Source organism: Rhinolophus hipposideros (genome assembly GCF_964194185.1).
Source record: "Rhinolophus hipposideros genome assembly, chromosome: X".
Lineage (NCBI taxonomy): Eukaryota > Metazoa > Chordata > Mammalia > Chiroptera > Rhinolophidae > Rhinolophus > Rhinolophus hipposideros.
The window spans coordinates 84,874,426-84,895,546 of NC_138046.1; the positions used below are offsets into that span (position 1 = coordinate 84,874,426).

Here is a 21,121-nt window from a genome sequence, read left to right on the forward strand (position 1 = left end):
TGGGAGAAGCACACACATAAGTTGACAATTTGAGAAGAGCGTGCTCAGTATATCTATCACGCAAGATATTGTTTAGCTAAAGGGGGAGGCACAGAATACTATGTGTGGGGAAAAAACCTGGAAGGACATATACCCAAGTGTTAATTGTGGTTATGGTCAGGTGTTAGGAGTTTACGTGAACCAATCTTATTTCCTTCCTTCCTTCCTTCCTTCCTTCCTTCCTTCCTTCCTTCCTTCCTTCCTTCCCTCCCTCTCTCTTCCTTCTTCCTCTCCTCCTTGCTCTCAATCTTTCTTTCTTTCTTTCTTTCTTTCTTTCTTTCTTTCTTTCTTTCTTTCTTTCTTTCTTTCTTTCTTTCTTCTCTCTCTCTCTCTCTCTCTCTCTCTCTCTCTCTCTCTCTCTCTCTCTCTCTCTCCCCCTCCCTCCCTCCCTCCCTCCCTCCCTCCCTCCCTCCCTTCCTCTCTTTCTCTTTCTCCCTTCCCCTCTCTCCTCTCTCCTCCCTCTCCTCCTGCCTCTCCTCCTCCCTCTGTCCCTCCCTCCCTTTCTTCCTTCTTTCTTTCGTTTTTTGGCCTCTCAATTTTTTTCCAACTTTTTTGGAATACTGAATGTCTGTTCAGTTCTTGTAAATAAAAAAAGAAAACCATAATCCAGCCCCATGTGACAAGTGCTGTCTGAGATTAGAGTGAGAAGACAAGCCTGAGAGTGCAGCCTGGTGCATTCAGGCAGCTGTACGCAGTTAGCTGCGATTCTGGTAGTATGGTTGAGGCCCAGAAAGATGAGGCTGTAGTGAGTTTCTGACCTTGTTCCCCTCGACCCTCCTCTACCAGGTGGAAATGCTGGAGAGGAAGTATGGGGGCTCCTTTCTGAGCCGCAGGGCCGCCAGGACCATCCAGACGGCCTTCCGCCAGTACCGCATGAACAAGAACTTTGAGCGGCTCCGCAGCTCAGCTTCGGAGAGCCGCATGTCCCGGCGCATCATCCTTTCCAACATGCGGATGCAGTTCTCCTTTGAGGAGTACGAGAAGGCCCAGAACCCTGCGTACTTCGAGGGCAAGCCTGCCTCGCTGGACGAGGGTGCCATGGCTGGTGCCCGGAGCCACCGGCTTGAACGGGGGCTCCCGTATGGAGGCTCCTGTGGAGGGGGCATGGACGGCGGGGGAAGCTCCGTGACCACCTCAGGAGAGTTCTCTAATGACATCACAGAGCTGGAGGACTCCTTCTCCAAACAGGTCAGCATCCCTGACAAGGGCCGTTCCTCCCCATCCCCGTTCTCGGACGGCTCCTATGACTTTTTACCTGTACTTCAAACTGAAAGACATTGGCCCACAAACATTTAAGAACAACCACTAGCTACCCTGAGTAGGGACTGTGAATTGGCAAGACAGAAAAATTACGTAGTGAAAACAAGCAAGTTACAAATCTGGGGGTGTAGAACACATAAGAAAATGAACGTTCTCACTCTTTGGAACTTGATCCACTATCAAATTTTGGCCTAACGCCTGTGATGAGCGACTACTGTGTGCCGGGTACTGTGCGTGCCTCATGATGACCTGTGAGGGGGGAGGGTACCCTGATTTTACAGAGGAGGAGACTGAGGCTCTGAGGTCCTGAGAGATGAAGTGACTTTTCCAAACTGGATTGGAACTCAGCTCTGCCTGGTTCCAAAGCCCATGCCCTTTGGCTTACACCACACTACCACAGACCAGGCTCTGTGCTGGTCACCTTGGGGGAGACAGATGAACCACCCAGGTCCTTGTTCTCAGGGATCTCCCAGGCCAGTACTTCTCCAGGATCTAATGGCCAACATATGTGCACATTACTGTCTCCTGAAATAGAGTGTGCTCAGAGCCACGAGAAATGATCATATATAGTACTGGGGGAACCAGAAGAGGTAGAAGAAGCTTTCTTTTGGGAGGACCAGAGAAGGCTTCTTTGAGAAAACAGCTCTGGAACGGCCTTACCAGACAGATAAGATTTAGCGAGATAGGCAGGGTGTCGCTTGCATAGGCATTGCATTAGCCAAAAACATGGAAGAGTGGGAATGTATCAGGCACTGATGGTGGTGGGAGATCATTCTAGGCTTGAGCATGTCAGCATAGCTGCTCAGGTGCAAATCCCAGCTCTGTCATTTCCCAGCTGTATGACCTTGGTCAAACTGTTTAACCTCACTGAAACATGATCAATAAAATGGAAACAAACTCTCCTTTTTAGAGTTGTTTTAAAGATTCAGTTCAGCTAGATAATATATATGAAAACACCTAGTATGTGGTAGATGCTAAGTATATGTGAGTTTCCTTCCTAAAACCAAGGAGGTGTTTGGTTGAGATTGTTAAAAGAATGAAGGAAGGAAGGAAGGAAGGAAGGAAGGAAGGAAGGAAGGAAGGAAGGAAGGAAGGAAGGAAGGAAGGAAGGAAAGAAAGAAGCTTTATAAGAGAAGAAATCACTGCTCTAACCTCTGTGATCTCACTCTGCCATCAGTCTGGGCATGCCGCCTTGTAGCTAGCGAAGGGGTTGTGTTGGGGGTGGTTACAGGGAAGGAAATAAGTATTAAAGAAAAATCTAAATCACTCATCTATTCATTCATACAACAAACATTTAATTGAACATCTCTTCTGTGTTAAGCAATGTATTGAGCTCAGCTAGAAAGAAAGAAACTGGGCCTGGAACCATCCCCCTAGGGGTAGTGGCGGAAAGGAGCTCACAGTCTCTGGGGACATTGAGGAAGCAGACCTCGGCCCAGCTCCCAGTGCTATCCCAATCTGACGGGGAAGGGATTAGTTTATCTATTGCTGCGTAACAAATCACCCCAAAATTTAGTAGCTTAAAACCAAATTTAAAGACTGACCTTAAACAACAAACATTTATTATCTCATACAGTTTCTGAGGGCCAGGGATCTGGGAGGGGCTTGGCTGGTGGTTCTGTCTCAGGGTCTCTCATGAAGCTGCAATTAAGCTGTAGGGTGGGACCACAATCTCTGAAGTCTTGACTAGGGCTGACGGGTCTGCTTCCAAGCTCGCTCGTTTGGCTGTCGGCAGGAGGATTCAGGTTCTCACCACACGGGCCTCCCCATAGAACTGCTCATGGCATGGCTTCCCCCAGAGCAAAGGGTCTGAGAGAGAGAAAGCACAAGTGAGTGAGAGGGTTCAAGACATAAGCTGTAGTCTTCCATAACCTAATCTCGGAAGTGATATCCCGTCACTTCTGCCATATGACATCAGTCCCACAGACCAACCAGGAGACAGGGATCATTGGGGGTCAGTTGAGAGGCTGGATACCATAGAGAGGCAGAGTTGCCAGTCAGGGTCTGGATTCTTAAGGCTAAATCTTATGGATTTCCTAAGAGAGAACCAGACAGAGGGCTCTGGGAGCCCAGAGGAAGCTGGGATTTGGGTTTATCCAGGGGATGGCAGAGACAGGAATGTGGATTGAATCAGGGAGGAGGTGGCGTTTGGCTTGGGTCTATATAGACATTAAGGAGGTATTGGGATATCTGAGAAGGGAACTTGTGGTCATTAGTCCCAGCTCCTGCGAGCTCACCCATGGCTCCCTGGGCATTATTTTATACACTGCAGAGAACCTGTGGAGGTGGGGCAGGGGAATCCCTCTTCTTGGCTGACCCACCAGGAAGTTTCCCCCTATTTCCTTTCCTTCCTCCCTTATTCCCACTCCTCTACCATCCCACCATCCTTCCCTTCATCTTCCCTTCCTTTCTTTCCCTTTCCCTCCTTCCCTCCCCCTCCCCACAGGTAAAGTCTCTGGCTGAATCCATCGACGAGGCCCTGAACTGCCACCCATCGGGGCCTATGTCCGAGGAGCCAGGGTCAGCCCAACTGGAGAAGCGAGAGTCAAAGGAACAGCAAGAGGACAGCTCAGCCACATCCTTCAGTGACCTTCCCCTCTACTTGGATGACCCAGTTCCCCCGCCATCCCCTGAACGACTGCCCAGCACAGAGCCCCCACCCCAGGGCCGGCCTGAGTTCTGGGCACCAGCCCCTCTCCCACCAGTTCCTCCACCAGTGCCACCAGGGACCCGGGAAGATGGTAGCCGTGAGGAAGGCACTCGCAGGGGGCCTGGGTGCTTAGAGTGTCGCGATTTCCGGCTGCGAGCCGCCCACCTTCCCCTACTTACCATTGAGCCTCCTAGTGACAGCTCTGTAGACCTGAGTGACCGCTCAGATCGTGGCTCTGTCCACCGCCAGCTGGTGTATGAAGCCGATGGCTGCAGCCCCCATGGGACCCTGAAGCACAAGGGGCCACCGGGCAGGGCCCCGATCCCACACCGCCACTACCCAGCCCCGGAGGGCCCAGCCCCAGCCCCGCCAGGGCCCCTGCCACCAGCCCCCAACAGTGGTACTGGGCCCAGTGGTGTGGCTGGGGGTCGGAGGTTGGGGAAGTGTGAGGCAGCAGGCGAGAACTCTGATGGTGGAGACAATGAGAGCCTTGAGAGCTCCAGCAATTCCAATGAGACCATCAACTGCAGCTCTGGCTCCTCTTCGAGGGACAGCCTGAGGGAGCCTCCAGCCACCAGCCTGTGCAAGCAGACTTACCAGCGGGAAACGAGGCACAGCTGGGACTCACCAGCCTTCAACAACGACGTGGTACAGAGGCGCCATTACAGAATTGGCCTCAACCTCTTCAATAAGTATGTGCTCCCGTTCGCACCCTCTTGCCCCTTCCTACCCTGCCACTGGGCACTTTGACCTTGGGGCTGAACTCCAAGCAGTGATCTGCTGCCGCCATTCTCATTCTGTGGATGGCGTTTCTCCTCAGCTGTTCAGGGAAGAGGGTTGACAGCAAGGTAGCAGAGTAGAAAGCCCCCTCCCCAACACACCCATTAGAGGTACTTCATGTCCTAGTACTGCGTCTGACTAGCTGTGTGATCTTGGATGAGATGCTCCCCTCTCTGGGCCCCAGTTCGTGGTCTACAGGATGGATTCTGAACCTGGGGTCCCCTACCTCCCCTTTTTCGGTGGGGAGTTAATGTGGTGTGTAAAGAGTCCTGCTCTGAGGAACAGGAGACCATGGACTCTTAGCTTGACTTTGGCCAGACTCACTGTGTAGCCCTGGGCAAGATAGGTTCCTTCCTTGGGCTTCAGTGTTTCCATCAATCCACTAGCAGGGTGTGTACATTTGAGGTGTTGCAGGGTAGGGTGGGGTGCTGGACTAGTCAGTGACCAGGACTGAGCTCCTTCTAGGTGCATAGTCTTGTGCCAGGTGCTTAGGAGTGGGGCTGGAGTGTGACATTTGTTTAGAAAATAGTAAGAAAATAAATGCCTTATGTCTGTAGCCTATTAGACACTGCCACCTGCTGTATTTAGTTATCAGAAAAACTCGGCAAGGTGGATGGTAGCGTCCCTATTTTATTGAGAAGGAACAGGCTTGGAGAAGTAACCGGAATTGTCCCAAGTCAAGCATGGTAAATGATGGGTCTGAGACTCCTATCACACCAAAGTCTCTTCCACATTCTAGCCTCGTGGGGTACTAAGGCGCTGGTGTTCTGAATATGGGATAGCTCAGACCCAGCGTTGGCCTAGTCAAAAGCAGGGAGCACCTTGTCCGTGGAAACACTCAGAGGCTGGGTGATACCTGTCTGGGTGGGTGGGGGATGTGAGTGGAATGTGGGATAAAGAGCAAAATAACCTCTTCACTTCATTCCTACTCTGAGGGCCTAGGACTCGGAGAGAAGGGCTTCGCCTGGAGCTTAGGCCCCCTCCCAGGACTCCTCGGTGCCTGTGGGGAATATCAAAGCTCCTGCAATAGAGCAGGCTCTTACTAGATCTTAATTTTCTTTAAATTGTAGCTCCAGTGAAGGAGGAAGTTGGGTTGAGGATACCCTGGAGATCTGAAGCTCTGTGAAATGGCAAAGTGGCTTCCTCTCCTTGGGCCTCGGTGTTCCTACCTGTCCTGTGAAGGGATTGCACCAAATTATATATTCGACTTCCTTGGTTCTCTGAGGCCATGGTTGGGCCCAAAATTAGTTCATGAAATGGGACAGAGGGCAGAGTTCTAGGAGGACAGTCATCTCATTTACCTCTCCTATTTCTGCAGGAAGCCAGAGAAGGGTATCCAGTATCTCATTGAGCGCGGCTTCCTGTCAGACACACCAGTGGGAGTGGCTCACTTCATCCTGGAACGGAAAGGCCTGAGCCGGCAGATGATAGGGGAATTCCTCGGGAACCGGCAGAAGCAGTTCAACAGAGACGTGTTGGAGTGAGGACCCAAGGATGGGGCAGGCCGGGCCAGGGATTTCTGGAAAAGAAGGGCAGGAGGGAGGAAGAGGGAAGCCTGTCCTTTCTGCTCAGATAAATTATAAAATAGGATTCATGGCCCTTCCTGTTCCTGTATTCCTCTGCCCATAAGAGTTCTGATTTTCCTTGGCCCTATTCCTAAAGTTTTCTGGGTGGCTCCAGGCAAGGCATGCTTGTCCTATGGCCTGCTTTGGGCCTCAGTTTTCTCGTCTCTGACATGAGTCGGCTGATGGAAGGGACTCTTAGTAACCATGTGTCTGGCCTTGATTTTCTGGGATGAATTCAATTTCAAATGTTCCATCCTCACATGTACTTGCTTGGGCCACAGGTTCAGGTTTTGTGGAAGTCTATCGGTGGGGATATTTGAGCAGGTCTGAGTGGGTCAGAGGTTTCCTACAGAGGAATTGAGAGGGTCACACCTCCATCTTTGCTCTTCAGCTGTGTGGTGGATGAGATGGACTTCTCCTCCATGGACCTGGATGATGCACTGCGGAAGTTCCAGTCCCATATCCGGGTTCAGGGTGAGGCCCAAAAAGTGGAACGACTCATCGAAGCCTTCAGGTGTGCCTACTTCCCTTCCCTGTTTTGGGGGGCAGCATAGTAGGTCTGCAGATCACCTTTCTGAGCCTCATACTTTCCTCATCAGAAAATGGCAATTACAAATCTGATCTTGCAAGACAGTTAAGTTGTGAGGATCACAGGTAATATGCAGAAAGTATCTAGCTCCGCATCTAAGACAAGTGACAACAGCATTAGCAACAATAGCTAATGCTCATTGAGCACTTCCAGGTATCAGGTGCTTACCTGGGCACTTTTTATGATTATATTTCTGAATACTCAACAACAACCCTGTGAGGTAGGTGCTTCTATTATTATTCCCATTTTGCAGATGAGAAATCGGAAGTTTAGAGAGGTTAAATAACTTGCCCAGAGTCATGCAGTGAGTAAGCAGTGGAATCAGGATTTGAACTCAAGTGTGTCTGACTCCATGACCCATGCCTTTAACTCTGATCCTCTACTATGAATGCTGCAGGGATCAGGCAGACCGGGGTATAAATCCTGGTCCCACCACTTTGGGATATTTAGAGGAGAAACAGGAGAGTTGCTGAGAACTTTTTTCCTATAATCGGACAAGGATTTGCTTTGCAGTCAGAAAGATCTAGATTTTCATCCTGGCTTTCCCATCTACCAGCTCTATTATCTTGGGCAAGTTACCTTACCACTTGGGGTCTCAGTCACTTCATCTGTGAAATGGCTCTGCTAATAGCTACCTTGAAGGACTGGGATAGGATTATATGAGACAATGTACATAAACCCCAGGGTAGAGCTTGGTACAATGTAGCGATTGTGATTTTTACATGCTAGTCTTGGGGAAACTCTGAAGAAAGATGACAGACCCAAAGGGCTTGGGAGTACTTTTCAAAGGAGAGGGTTGGTGATGCCAGACTGGGAGGAGGGTGGGTAGGTGGAGATGATTGGTGCCTAAACCTGGCCCTGACCCCTCCTTTCCTACAGCCAGAGGTACTGTGTGTGTAACCCAGCCCTCGTGCGCCAGTTCCGGAACCCAGACACCATCTTCATCCTTGCTTTTGCCATCATCCTCCTCAATACTGACATGTACAGTCCCAGTGTCAAGGCTGAACGCAAGATGAAACTAGATGACTTCATCAAGAACCTGAGAGGTAACCCCAGATCTCCTTACCAGCTTTTCCTGTCCTTCACCTGGGAAGGGCAAGTGGGCAGGGTGGGGGATAGGGTGGGGAAGGACTGGGAGATCACTTCGGCTCCCTGGAAATTGACCTATGATGCTTTCACTTTCGCCAAGGCTGGATGTTCCCAGGGCATGCACTTACTAATTCAATCAGCCATTTGTCCATCTACTCGTTCCCACACTGGATATTGCCTGAGCAGGTCCTGAACAAGAGAAATAAAAGTCCTGACTCTTACAGAGCTTCCACTAATTCACTCAGTCATTCACACATCCATTCACTCATCACTCCCCCCTTTTCTGTCTTCTTTATGTATGCCCATAAAGACTCACTCGATTATTTTAGTACCCTTTTCTCTCTCTGTGCATTCATTTTTTCATTCAACCAACCAGCCAGCCAGTCAATACAAACCAAGTGCCTCATGTGTTCCAGGCGCTATGACGGGCGCTAAGGACAATGGAGGGGTATCAGTCACAGTCCCTGCCCCAGGAGAGCTCCCTGTCCGTGGGAGAGACGACTTATAGTACTAGGGACCAAACACAAGACCGAAAGCGAACTGTGATGTCAGGCAGGCCAACATCAGAGCTCAGAGGAGGGAGAGCCCACCTCCAACATGCTTCCTGGAGGAAGCAGTATTTTCATTTTAAGGTGGGCCTTGAACGCACTGATAACATGGCAGAATGGCCATAGAGGAGGGCTTAACTAGCAGTAAGAATAACAAAGGCACAGAGGTAGGAAAATGTAAAATTGTCTGGAGAACAATCGAGATGGCTTAGACATCCAGTTGGAAACGTCGGTTGGAACCAATATACGAGGACCTTGAGTGCCAGATTAAAGGGGTCACCTTGACCTTTTCTCTTGGTTTATTGTATTGATGTCAGGCCCTGTCTCTCACCAAAGAGCAGCCTACTAAAAATGGCACAGATGTTAGTTAGGATTATTGAAACAGAAATGAAAGCAGGAAATCGAATTGCGGAAAAACAGACAAGACAAATTTGCTGACTTGCAGGGTTTGCACAGTTGACGGGCTTAAGCTCTCTGACAGCTGAGGTCAAAAGGCAGTGCGATGATGGATGTGCTTTTAGCACCTGTCCAAGGAGGAGATGTGGCCTTTTCAAAAGAGAAACATTTTCTCCAGAAGAAAGTTTAAAGACAAGAGTGAATAGATTTCACTCAGCAGACAATCAGGAGTGAAGAATGGTAGACAGGAGGAGGGAGTTAGACAGATCAGAGGCTGTCGGGAGCTGTTTCCCAGAATCCTGCCATTCATTCATTCATTCATTCATTCATTCATTCATTTCACTCATTCTCCTTCCCTCCCCGCCCCTCTCTCTCTTGATGTATATGTGTATGTATATATATTTTATAGGTGTATGTATATATGTATATCTTTCCCTCTCCAAGTATTAAATGACTAAATAAACAAACAAATGAAATGAACACCTGCTCATTCCACAACTTTTGGAAATATAGAAAATTAGAAAATTTCTTTTAATCACCTAAAATTCTGCCCCATAGAGGCAACAGTGGTAAATATTTTCATGTATTCTAGTCTTTTTTCCTATGCTTATATGACTTTATATAAAGTAAAGATCATGCATGCAATTTACTGTCCCACTCTTTTCACTTAACTTGCTACAGGAATGTTCTCATGCTTTTTGTAAACATCAGGTTGCTTACAGCTGTAAATTATTTTATTAAACAGGTATGCTTAGCTTTACTTCACTGTTCCTCTATTGTTAGAACTTAGGCTGTTTCAAAATTTTACCCTAAGTAGTACTTGTACATGTCTTTGCACATATTTCTGAGTAATTCCTCAGGGCAGATTCCTAGAAGAGGAAAATCACTGAATATTTAGGATCTTGCCAAATTACCTCCCCAAATCGTTATGCTGATATATGTGCCCGCTTCCCTGCACTCTTACTAACACTGGATATTATCATTTAGCATTATTTTGGCTAGTTAGAAAGGCAAACAAAAGTATCTAATTGTTTTCATCAAAGTATGTTCTGAGTTGTTTAGACAAAACCATGCTGGGGAGGCAAGCAGCCGGCTGTCTGGTTGAAGGGCGCCTTTCCTGGCCCTGTCCTCACCGCGGGACTGAGGGTGCCACTCCTTCTAGTCCTGGTCGTTGTTACGGCCCATGACTGGGTGTGGGGTGTTATGGAGAACCCCTGCCACCCGCTCCCCACATTTGTGGACTATGTCGCTGTCTTATCCTCCCACTCAGGGGTTGACAACGGTGAAGACATCCCTCGAGACCTCCTGGTGGGCATCTACCAGCGTATCCAGGGGCGCGAACTGCGGACCAACGATGACCACGTGTCCCAGGTCCAGGCTGTGGAGCGCATGATTGTGGGCAAGAAGCCGGTAAGTGACTTGGGTGGCTTCAGAGGGGACAGGGTTTGGGTCTGCCTCTGCCACCGAGTGGTAGGTAAGTCAGTGGCCCTCTCTGAGCCTCAGACCCCCTCACCTGCTGAATCGGGTCCTGCTGCAGACCGAGTGAGGTGCTCTATGGGAGTACATCTAGCATACTGCAAGGCACACGGTGAGTGCTGTGTAAATATTAGCATCCTTCCCACTCTGGTTTTGCCTGTCCATCCCAAGTGAGGAGCCAAGTTAATAGTTAATCGATAACCACAGTCAGGAACACACTCCAGTCTTTAATCAACAAACATTGACAGATGCCTTTCCACTAAGCCCAGCATTTTACTGGGTACCAGGGATGCAGGTATGAGTCAGACATGGTCTCTGGCCTTGGGGGTGCGCCCAGACTGGGGTGGGGGGTTGTCAGACAGAGACACAATACTTCTGCCTTACATTTAGTTTAGGAGAGCACAAATGAGGGAGAGGTCGTTTTCAGCCTAGGGAGATCAGGAATGGCTTCTTGGAAGAGATATCACTGGAACTGGGATTCGGAGGAAGGGCGGAATGTGGCCATATGAAGCTGAGCAAGAAAGGCATTCCAGACAGAGGGAGCTACTGGGACAAAGGCAAGGCGGCAGGAAAGCCTGGGCCTTCGTTTCTTAGGCTCCTTGTGTCCGAGTGCCAGTGATACGTGTCAGAGGTAAAGGTCCTCTTGCAGTCCACGTTAAGGTGCCTGAAGCTGCCATGCTGACCTTGCTGACACCTCCTTCTTCATGCCTATCTAGGTCCTGTCTCTTCCTCACCGTCGACTGGTTTGCTGCTGCCAGCTCTATGAGGTGCCAGATCCCAACCGCCCCCAGAGACTAGGGTTGCATCAGCGAGAGGTCTTCCTCTTCAATGACCTCCTCGTGGTACGAGCACTGTGGGGGGAGGAGATGGAAGGGAGGTGGTGAGCTGAATCCCTGCGTCTGGTGTGAAGCATGTTAACATTGGTGGTGAAGGTGTGGTAGGTGAAGGGGTCTGCCATGTGATCTATGTGGTGTTGGATAAGGCCACCTCCACCCCTCCTTTACTTCCCGGATCCATTTGGAGGTCGTGATAGCTACACAGAGGCAAAAAAAATATGAAGATCAAGGGAGATGATAGACTTACAACCTGGGAAGAGGTAGGAAATGTCCCGTCCACCTCAGTAGCCCGGAGGGTTGAGTGGAGGGTTCAGTGAACCTGTGACCCTGGAGTCATTCTGAAACCTTCGAGTGGTCGGGATGCCTGAAGTGATTCTTAAAACTGAGCTCATCACCATTGTCGACATGCGTCTTTCAGAGCTGGGACTCTTAGGATTCTGCAGGCGGGAAGGGAATTTCAGGGTCTCCTGTCCAACCTTTTACCCAGGGCAAGAACTGGCTTCCTGCATGGCTCCCTGCTTGCATGCCTGCGAGGACAGAAGGCTGCCTTCCTTCAAGGCAGCCAGTTTTCCTGTTAGACATCTCTGACTGCTTGACTCTGTCTCCTGATGGGTTTCCTCCAATGATTGTCATTCACCCCTCGGGATCACGGAGAACAAGTGTTCTCCCTCTGCTCAGGGATTTGAGGACAGTGACTTGTCCCCTTTGATCTTCTTTCCTTTAGAACAGAGTCTCTCACCTTTGGCACTGTTGACATTTGGGACCGGATAATTCTTTGTTATCCGGGGGCTATCCTGCATTGGAGGATGTTTAGCCACACCCTGGTCTCTACCTACTAGATGTCTGTAGCACTTCCTCAACCAAAAAATGTCTCCAGACATTGCTAAATGTCCCCTGGGAGGGGAGTCATTCCCAGTTGAGAATCGCTGCTTTAGACGAAGCTCTTCCAATGCCCTCTCTGAGCCTCAATTCCTCCTCTGTGAAGTTGGGCTACTCCCTATCTCATAGGGTTGTCCCGAGGATGAAATCAGAGGTCAGCTGGGGAATAGCCTACCCCAGAGGAGTACCTGGCTTACACAGGTGCTGAGTAAATGTTTCAGTATCTGTCACTCACTGACACCTGTGTGTACAGCCTCATGCTAAGCACTGGGTTCACAGAGGTGGCTGAGACTCAGTCCTTGTTCTTGGGGAGCTCACAGTCCAAAGGAATAGAAACGTATTTTGCCTAACTGTGCACTGTAACCATCCTGAAATAAAATAATTTGCTTTTAAATGCAAAATGTAGACTGCTCTAATTGCAGATTGTCTGAGGTGTTCACAACCTATGTTAGTTGAGTCCAGAGTGCCCAAGTACTTGATAAAGACTGTGGGTGGTTGAGAGGAAGACTTGTTAACTCTATACATTGATTCAGCAGAGATTGCCATTGTGTGCTGGGGCCCGTGGGGGTGGACAAGACGCATGAAAACCAGGCTCCTCTTGCTGCTCCCGTTCCAGCAGGGGGTTATCACACCCATAGAATGTTCTCAAGCCTGATGGTGAAAGGCACTGAACCAGCACTCTGGGAGCAGAGGAGGTGGGGTAGGGGATCTGTGTGGGGTGTTAGGACAAGCTTCCTGGAGGGAGCAGCATTCAGTTTCTTCCTGCGAAAACTGTAAACACCTGTTTGTGTGTCGTCATTACATCAGGAGCTTGCATTTTCTCCTGTTCTGCTCCTCAAGCTTCAGTTCTCCCCAACTTCTGGGTATGTGTGTTTGTGTGTATATGTCTGCTGGTGGCAGGGGGAGGGGAGGGAAGCGAGGAGAAATAGGTGCCATGTGTAAATTCCCCACCCCAAACCCTGCCTCTTGTCTTTTTCCCATCCCTGCCAAAGGTCACCAAAATTTTCCAGAAGAAGAAGATCTTGGTGACGTACAGCTTCCGTCAATCCTTTCCCCTCGTGGAAATGCACATGCAGCTCTTCCAGAATTCATGTGAGTCCCTTCTTGGATCCCATCCTCCCAAGAGTCTATGCTGTGGTCCCCATGCTCATCCTTTATCCACACCAACCTCCAGTTCCTGGAGTCCTTTATAACTAGTCTGAGGTCTCCAAAGCACCTACTTGGTTCTGGGATGCAGGGCAGGCCAGGGTGGAGTATGACTTGGGTTTGTGCCCTGGAGAGCTGATGGTCTCACAGAGAACCGGGGTGTGTATGTTTTCTGGTGGGCCCAAAAGACGGTGATCACGCTGCGCTTTGAAGAACTGAGCTGGAGGAGCTTTGTTGGGTGGCCTTCTGGACAGCAGAAGCAATGTGAGAAGAGGCAGAGTTGTGAAGGAAGGGGTTCTAGAGAGCCGTCAGAGTTCAGTTTACCCTTTCATCCTGGCGCATTGGGAGTACCAGGGCCATGACTCCCAGAAGACTGTGGGGGACTTTGGGAACAAAGGGGAGCCGCTGAAGATGCTTGAGCAGAGCAGAGGTTCAATCAGAGTTGGACATTAGAAAAATTGTTTTGCATACGAGACACATTGCTTCAGTCCTGACAGAGGGGTCCCACTTGCCCTTGCCCCACAGATTACCAGTTTGGGATCAAGTTGCTGTCTGCAGTACCTGGCGGGGAGCGCAAAGTCCTCATCATCTTCAATGCTCCCAGCCTCCAGGACCGGCTGCGCTTCACATCTGACCTGCGCGAGTCCATCGCTGAGGTGCAGGAGATGGAGAAGTACCGCGTGGAATGTGAGTAGCCTTGCCACGTCTCCTTCCCCACCTCCCGATACAGTGCCCTGCCGACACCAAGAGTCTTGTCCTCTGAGAATCTCAGAGTTGAGGGTTAGCTTGTCCAACCTTCCTAACCCCATTCCAGGAACCCTTCAGTCTCTGCTTGAATATCTTCAGGGACAAGGGGCTCATTACTTATCAACCTCTGATTATTATTCCAAGCCCTAACTATGAGCCAATTCTTCCTTCTAATGAAAGGCAGCAGGGAGAAGAATCAGGATATTGGAGGTAGGACTCTAGTTTTACTTCCCAAGTATGCTACTTATTATCTGGGTAAGCTGAGGCAAGTTGCCTGACTCTCAGCCCCAATTCCTTCCTACATGAAATTGGGATAATGAAATCTCCTTCACAGAGTTGTGGAGAGTCAATGAGAGGAGACCAATGAAGAATCCTCCATACTAAAATGACACCAGTGTTGAACATCCTAGGCGTCCAGCAAATGTTATTCTCCTTCTCAGCCTCTCTTCTCCTTCTCCACACATGCCAGTTCCTCAGCTGAGTCCCAGTGACCCATCCTCTCGGCCTCCAGGGGCCACACCAAGTCATTTTGATCATATATAATAGAAAATAGTGATTACATCGCATTCCTCCCAATGCTGTCCAAGTTTTCTTCTTCTCCAGACTATGCCGTCACAGTTAAGTAACATGGTGTTAAGGAGAAAAAGGCAGGCAGACAGAGAGAGAGAGAGAGATGGAGCCCTTCACACTTCCAGGGTCGACTCTACTCCTCAGCAAGGCAGGGCCACACATGTCAGTTCCCCAGATCCTTGAGACACTGGGACATTCAGAGAGAGGGGTGAGCCTACCAAGATAAGGGGAGGGCGATAGAAGTCTCCATGACCTCTGCGGGGGCTGGGGTTGTAAGGAAGCCAGAGAGTACAGGCTTTGGACTTAGGCAGACCTGCTTCCAGAATGTCAGCTCCCCCATTTCCAGCTGTATGACTCTGGGCAAGCCCTATGACTTCTCAGATTCTTAGTGTCTTCCTCTGAAAAATGGGAACGGCAATACTTACTCCGAACCCTTGTGAGGATTGAGAGAGATCAAGGAGGCATAGAGCCCGGTATACAGCTAGCGCTTAGTAGAGGACACAATTCCTGTCTGTTTCCTGCTCCTGACCTTCCAGGATCCCTCTGCTCTGAAGCAAGGTATCTGAGAATTGAGCAGACTCTGGAATGATTGCCCTTCACCATAGGCTGGAAGGGCCTTCCTGCCCCTGCTGTGAACCAGCCACTGTGAAGCTCTGTTTTGAAGGGCAGGGGTAGTTTGGGAGACCACACTGAGAGCGGGCAGGGCAGGGGAGAAGCAAGATGGACGAAAGAAAGGGGAGAGGAGCTGGAGGAGCAGGCCCTGAGAGGGAAGAAGGAAAGACCGCCAGAGGAGATGGCAAAAGATGGGGCTGGGTGCTGTAGGGGGCTTGGGAGACGTAGCTGTGGGTTGAGGGGATGTGCTGGCGGCCCAAGGGGCAACGCAGGGGCCCTGGGGACAGAGCAAGTGAGGAGGGGGAAGGCCCATGGAGGGCTGGGGTCCGTCAGGTGGCCTCTCACTCCTGTTCCTAACCTTCACTCCCTGTCTCCCTCACTTCCACCCAGCGGAGTTGGAGAAGCAGAAAGGTATGATGCGGCCTAACGCCTCACAGCCTGGAGGGGCCAAGGACTCCGTGAATGGCACGCTGGTCCGCAGCAGCCTGGAGGATACATATGGAGCAGGCGATGGACTCAAACGGGGGGCACTCAGCAGCTCCCTGCGAGACCTCTCAGATGCAGGCAAGTCTTCCAGGCCCTGGGGAGATGTGGGACCCAGTGTCCTCTTAGCCTCCTTTCATTGACGGCCAGCCTTCCCTGTACCTGCCACACACGCACGCCCCCTGCCTTCATCTAGAGCCTTGGGCGCTGCGCCACAGGGGGCCTGGGAGCCAGGTCAGAACAGGTGGAGCCCAGAGTTTGGGCCAGGGAGTGTGAAGTGGGGCCACAGTCTTATCCCCTCTCTGCTGCTCCACCTCTCCTCCTCTCTTTCCTCTTCTATTTCTCCAGCACCACTTCTCCTCCTTCTCCATCTCTTCCTCCTTTTGCTCCTCCTTCTCCACCTCTCCTCCTCCCCACCACCCCCTCTTCAATGGGGGAAAGGGAATAGGGGTGTCTGTCCCCGGGAGGGGCCCAGCTCTGGAGCCCAGCAGGGTGGGGAGGGGGGGTTGCTGCTCTGACGCTGGGCTCCTTGCTTGTGGGTGCAGGGAAGCGGGGGCGGCGTAACAGCGTGGGATCGCTGGACAGCACCATCGAAGTAAGTGCCAGCTCCTGCCCCACTCATCCTCTGCATGAGCCCCGCCCCTCTGCCATGGACCCTGGAGGAGGAGGGGACCTGTTGCTTCCCCCATCTTACCTGCTGGGAACCCTGCAACTACCTCTCCCAGCCTACCACTCTCTCCATCTGTCCTCAACTCTGTCTGTCCTCACTCTGCCTGTCTCTCAGTCTGTCTTCCACTCTCCCAAGCCCCCTCCCAAGCCCTGGGCCGACTCTGAGTAGTGAGGCCCTTGGCGTTGGGCCACGAGGAGCTCTTACCTCCAGCTCCTCCAAGGCCTACCTCTTGGAGCCTAAGCGAGTCACTGTGTCTCTCTGGGCCTAACATTCTCTCTGCTTGCAAAATGGGGATGAGGAGGAGAGACTGCTAATTCTTCCTCTCCCAGCTGAGGCTCAGATGAGATAGTGGATGTGACAGCAGAGCCCTGCAAGCTGGGGAGCTTCACGTACAAGTACAGGACTGTTACTTTGGTTTTCTTGACGCCTTGGGGTTCCTGTCTCCCTAGCTCCAGCCCTCAGGGCCCGGGAGGCGTTTAGGGTTGGGGATATAGGATGTCCAGCCTGGCCTGACTTCCCCCCTCCCCCTTCCAGGGGTCCGTTATTAGCAGTCCACGCCCTCACCAGAGGATACCACCTCCGCCCCCACCCCCGCCGCCAGAGGAGTACAAGAGCCAGAGGCCCGTCTCCAACTCCTCATCCTTCCTGGGCTCCCTATTTGGAAGCAAGCGGGGCAAGGGGCCCTTCCAGATGCCGCCGCCGCCAACAGGCCAGGCCTCTGCTTCCTCTTCATCTGCTTCTTCCTCCCACCACCACCACCACCACCACCACCACGGTCACAGTCACGGTGGCCTGGGGGTGCTGCCCGATGGGCAGTCCAAGCTCCAGGCCCTGCACGCCCAGTATTGCCAAGGACCAGGCCCTGCTCCCCCACCCTACCTACCACCCCAGCAACCCCCTCTCCCCCCACCTCCTCAGCAGCCGCCACCCCTGCCCCAGCTGGGCTCCATTCCACCACCTCCCGCCTCAGCCCCACCTGTGGGGCCACATCGCCACTTCCACGCCCACGGCCCAGTCCCAGGCCCCCAGCACTATACCTTGGGCCGGCCAGGCAGGGCTCCCAGACGGGGGGCTGGAGGACACCCTCAGTTTGCTCCCCACGGCCGCCACCCTCTGCACCAACCCACATCCCCGTTGCCCCTGTACAGTCCTGCCCCCCAGCACCCTCCAGCCCACAAACAAGGCCCCAAGCACTTCATCTTCAGCCACCATCCACAGATGATGCCAGCAGCAGGGGCCTCTGGGGGTCCCGGATCCCGGCCACCAGGGGGCTCCTACTCCCACCCTCACCACCCCCAGTCACCACTGTCACCGCACTCCCCCATCCCACCCCACCCCTCCTACCCACCCCTGCCCCCACCTTCACCCCACACCCCGCACTCGCCCCTGCCACCCACTTCCCCCCATGGCCCACTGCACGCCTCTGGGCCCCCTGGCACGGCCAATCCACCCACTGCAAACCCCAAGGCCAAGCCAAGTCGGATCAGCACCGTGGTCTGATGAATGGAGAGAGTGAGCTGGGGCCCGGGGAGGTCTGGGGAATCCATAGGAGGGTGGCCTTGCATTCTCTCTGCTTCTTCAGTTTTTCCAAAATATACTATATACACATAGAAATGTCATCCTCCCTACTTCCTCCCTGCCTTGGGACCCCTCCTCTGACCCCCAACAGTCGCCATGGGGTTTCCTTCCAGCTTCAGGGAACCCTTGCCACTTGAAGCCTGGACGCAGGGCTCTTGAGCTCTGGGCAGTGATGAGGACCTTTTGGAGATCCTTGCCCTCTTTTTCCTCTCTTCATCTCCCCCCTCCTCCCCACCCCCCCACCCCGGGAGATTTAGCTGGGGTGGCCTCAGACCTCTGAGCCAGTGTGAGCTCCCTGTCAGCTCTGGCTGGTAGGGAAGGGCAGGTGTCAGAAGGAGTGAGGCTGAAGACTTCCCCAGGGCGCCCCTGGCTGTGTGGAACTAGTAGGGAGCTTTGTAGAGTTGTGGCCAAACCTCAGCTGGCTTGGCCCTCTCTCTGACCTTAGGGCCTGGCCACACACTTCCACGTGTCTCTCCACCTGCCAGAGGACATGGACTGTCAGTGCACTCAGTGGGTGGGACCCACGTATGCTCGCCCCCAGATGGGGCAGTGCTTCCTCTGCAGAGCCAGTCTATGCCCCAGTCCAGACCTCTTCAGCTTCAGGACCTTGACTCTCCTTGCTGCGTTCTTCTCCTGATCAAAGTCCAGACAGGTTTGGGGCGGGGGCTCAGGTCTGGGATGAGAAGGGCACTGCCCTCCCTCACCCATATTGCATGCCCCCCCCATTCCCTTACACCTACCCCACCTACAACGGAAGACAATGCACTTTACAGATATCACCCACACACACCTCGCTGGGGCAGGGCACCCAGCATCAGCCTTGGGGAGAGAGGTTCCCAGAGGGCCACCTTAAGCCCAAGATGTCCTTCCTGAGCCAGAGATTGAAGCCATCAGAGTGGGGGCTGGGAACCAGGATGCCTGAGTCCTTCTGTCCACCAAAATCTCCACTGCCTCTTCAGCCCCTTTACAGCCCTGTTTATTTATTATAAATATATTTTTTACAAGCCCCAGCTCCTCTTCTTGCCCCACGTATCCAGCTCCTTTCTCAGCTCCTGCCTCCCTCTCCCCTCTCTGCCATGGGCTGCAGTAACAGACAGACAGACAGATCCTGGCTGTATGAAGGGCCAGGGCCTGTGGGGCCTGGGGGTGCGGGAGTACGGCAGCGGGAGGGGCTGTATGGAGAGGAGCTGGGGTTCAGGCATTGTCTTGTTTCCTCCTTGTATATAAGAATGTATATTTGATGCCTCATAAAAGACCTTGTGTTCACCTCCCGCCTCTGCCTCCTCCTTGGGCCCCCTCTCCCACGGTGGGGCCTGTGGAGAGAGAGGCCTTAGCCCTGGGAGGTGAGGCGCTGATGGGAGAAGCTCTGGTAACTGGGTGGGTGAGATGCTTCGATTGGGCGGGAGGTGGAGATGAGGGAAGTTTTCCTGTCTCATTTTGTTAATGGTCTGTGTGACAAGAGTAGTGAGGCCCTGTGTTGTGGCGTTGATCCAGTTCAAATCCTGGGGTTTTTCCTTGCTAGGCATGTGCACTGGGGAAAGGCACGCTCTCTGTGTCTCGGTTTCCTCAGTTTAGAACTTGGGGTGGTAGCCGTTGCCACACGGCGGTAACAAATGTCTAGCAGCCAGCGTGGAGTCAGTGCTCAACAAGTTAGTTCCCTTCTCTTCCGTTCACAGCTTGGATACTTCCTTCTACTCTTGTGGTGTCTATTCTTACCTTTCCTGTGGCTGGCCTGGCTTTGCCCTGGAGTCCTCTCCCCTCCCCACAGCTGGCCGCATTTCTGTCCTCGAGGGGGGAGGTAACCTGGGCCAGGAAGCCAGGGGCTAGGTGCATTATAAGAGTTCTGTATATATACTTGGGATGTTAGGTAACAAATAGCAGGACTCCCTTTAGTTTACAGCGGAGAGTCTAGACCCAGAGAAGGGAAGGATCTTTCCCAAGGCCACATAGCAAGTCAGGATGGGGGGTTCCTGACTTCTAGGCTAGTCCCCTTTCCAGTGCCCCCAACTGCCTTCTTATGAACTGGACATGTTTCCAGCACTGCTGATTATGTCCTGGGCTCTGAGCCCAGGAGGAATGAAGCAGAGCAATGGTTCTTGGTTAGGGTCAGCAGCAGGGTCCCCAGAAGCAGCAGTCAGTGCATAGTTTTGGTGCCTTCTTAGAGTCTGGAATGGCCTCTAAGAGGGTATGGTTTGGAAGGCCCCACTCTTTAGCATCTTGGACCAATGTCTTTGTTTTCTTCCTCATACGTACATTTAAGCAAAAGCAGCAGCTGGGATTATCTAAGCATTTGATGCCTCCTTGAGGACCAGACCTAAGCGTTTGAAGAGCTTAGACCCAGAGGAAGAGGGTCAGGAATCAAGTCCAATCTGGGTTTTGTTTGTTTGTTTGTTTCTTCCCTGATGGACCAAGCTGCACTGCCTTTGGTCACTCCCCCTTCTCCCACTTTCAGTTAGATGCTGGTTTCATCTCCCCAAAGCTCAGTTTTTGCGCTCAAATCCTGGCTCGGTCACAGATTTGACTGTGTTGCCTTTGGCAGGTCACTTAGCCTCTAAGGGCTTGGTCTTTTGCCCGTAAAAGATTTGGGATACTAATCTTGCAGGGAAACTGTTAATAGATGCATGTGAAATGCCTACCCCTTGCTAGACACACAGTGCGCTGTTTGGGGCCACGTACAGACACAAGTGTAAACTTGTCTTGATGTTGGAGGTCTTCCACCATGTGGCCCCAGCCGATCTCTGTAGTCCTAACTCTCATTCCTCACCCACATTTTGGACATCCACTCACTGTTCCCTGAAAAGGCCTGTGTGTAATTTCCAAACTCAGTACAGTTGACCCTTGAACAACACCGGTTTCTCCTGTGCAGGTCCATTTATATGCGGGTTTCTGATCCAGGGTGGGTCGGCGCCCCTACCGCAACCCTCACCACGTTGTTCAAGGGTCAACTGTATTCTACCTGTGCCTTCTCTCCTGCCCGACTTGCTCTTCCCAACATGCCTGATAAGGGTTTTCTCACTCTTGCGAGATGGGCTTAAAGGACCGTCCCTCACAGAATGTGCCCTTGGTCCCATACTCTGAGGTCCCTCATATCATGATCTGTCTTCCTCACCAGGCTCTAAGTGGCTCAAGAATGACACTGGTCTGAATCAGCTCTGTCCAGAGCGTTGCCCAACACAATGCTTGGTACAGCACAGATGACACTAACATT

The 21,121-nt window shown here is 52.0% G+C and overlaps 1 protein-coding gene across 4 annotated transcripts in view; it reads left to right on the top strand.

Moving 5' to 3' along the window:
• Nucleotides 1-19,179, top strand: part of IQSEC2 (IQ motif and Sec7 domain ArfGEF 2) — an 83,592-nt gene extending 64,413 nt beyond the window's left edge. For 3 of the 4 annotated variants that reach the window (XM_081043378.1, XM_081043373.1, XM_081043379.1), the window contains 12 exons: nt 826-1,227; nt 3,746-4,641; nt 6,048-6,209; nt 6,686-6,808; nt 7,763-7,929; nt 10,187-10,326; nt 11,109-11,234; nt 13,100-13,199; nt 13,779-13,940; nt 15,573-15,746; nt 16,211-16,260; nt 16,870-19,179. In XM_081043378.1, coding sequence (XP_080899504.1) covers nt 826-1,227; nt 3,746-4,641; nt 6,048-6,209; nt 6,686-6,808; nt 7,763-7,929; nt 10,187-10,326; nt 11,109-11,234; nt 13,100-13,199; nt 13,779-13,940; nt 15,573-15,746; nt 16,211-16,260; nt 16,870-17,835 — 3,468 coding nt within the window. In that variant the 3' untranslated portion in view covers nt 17,836-19,179. The remainder of the gene's footprint in view (nt 1-825; nt 1,228-3,745; nt 4,642-6,047; nt 6,210-6,685; nt 6,809-7,762; nt 7,930-10,186; nt 10,327-11,108; nt 11,235-13,099; nt 13,200-13,778; nt 13,941-15,572; nt 15,747-16,210; nt 16,261-16,869) is intronic. The other variant, XM_081043374.1, reaches the window with a different exon arrangement.
• The last annotated feature ends 1,942 nt before the right edge of the window (nt 19,180-21,121 follow it).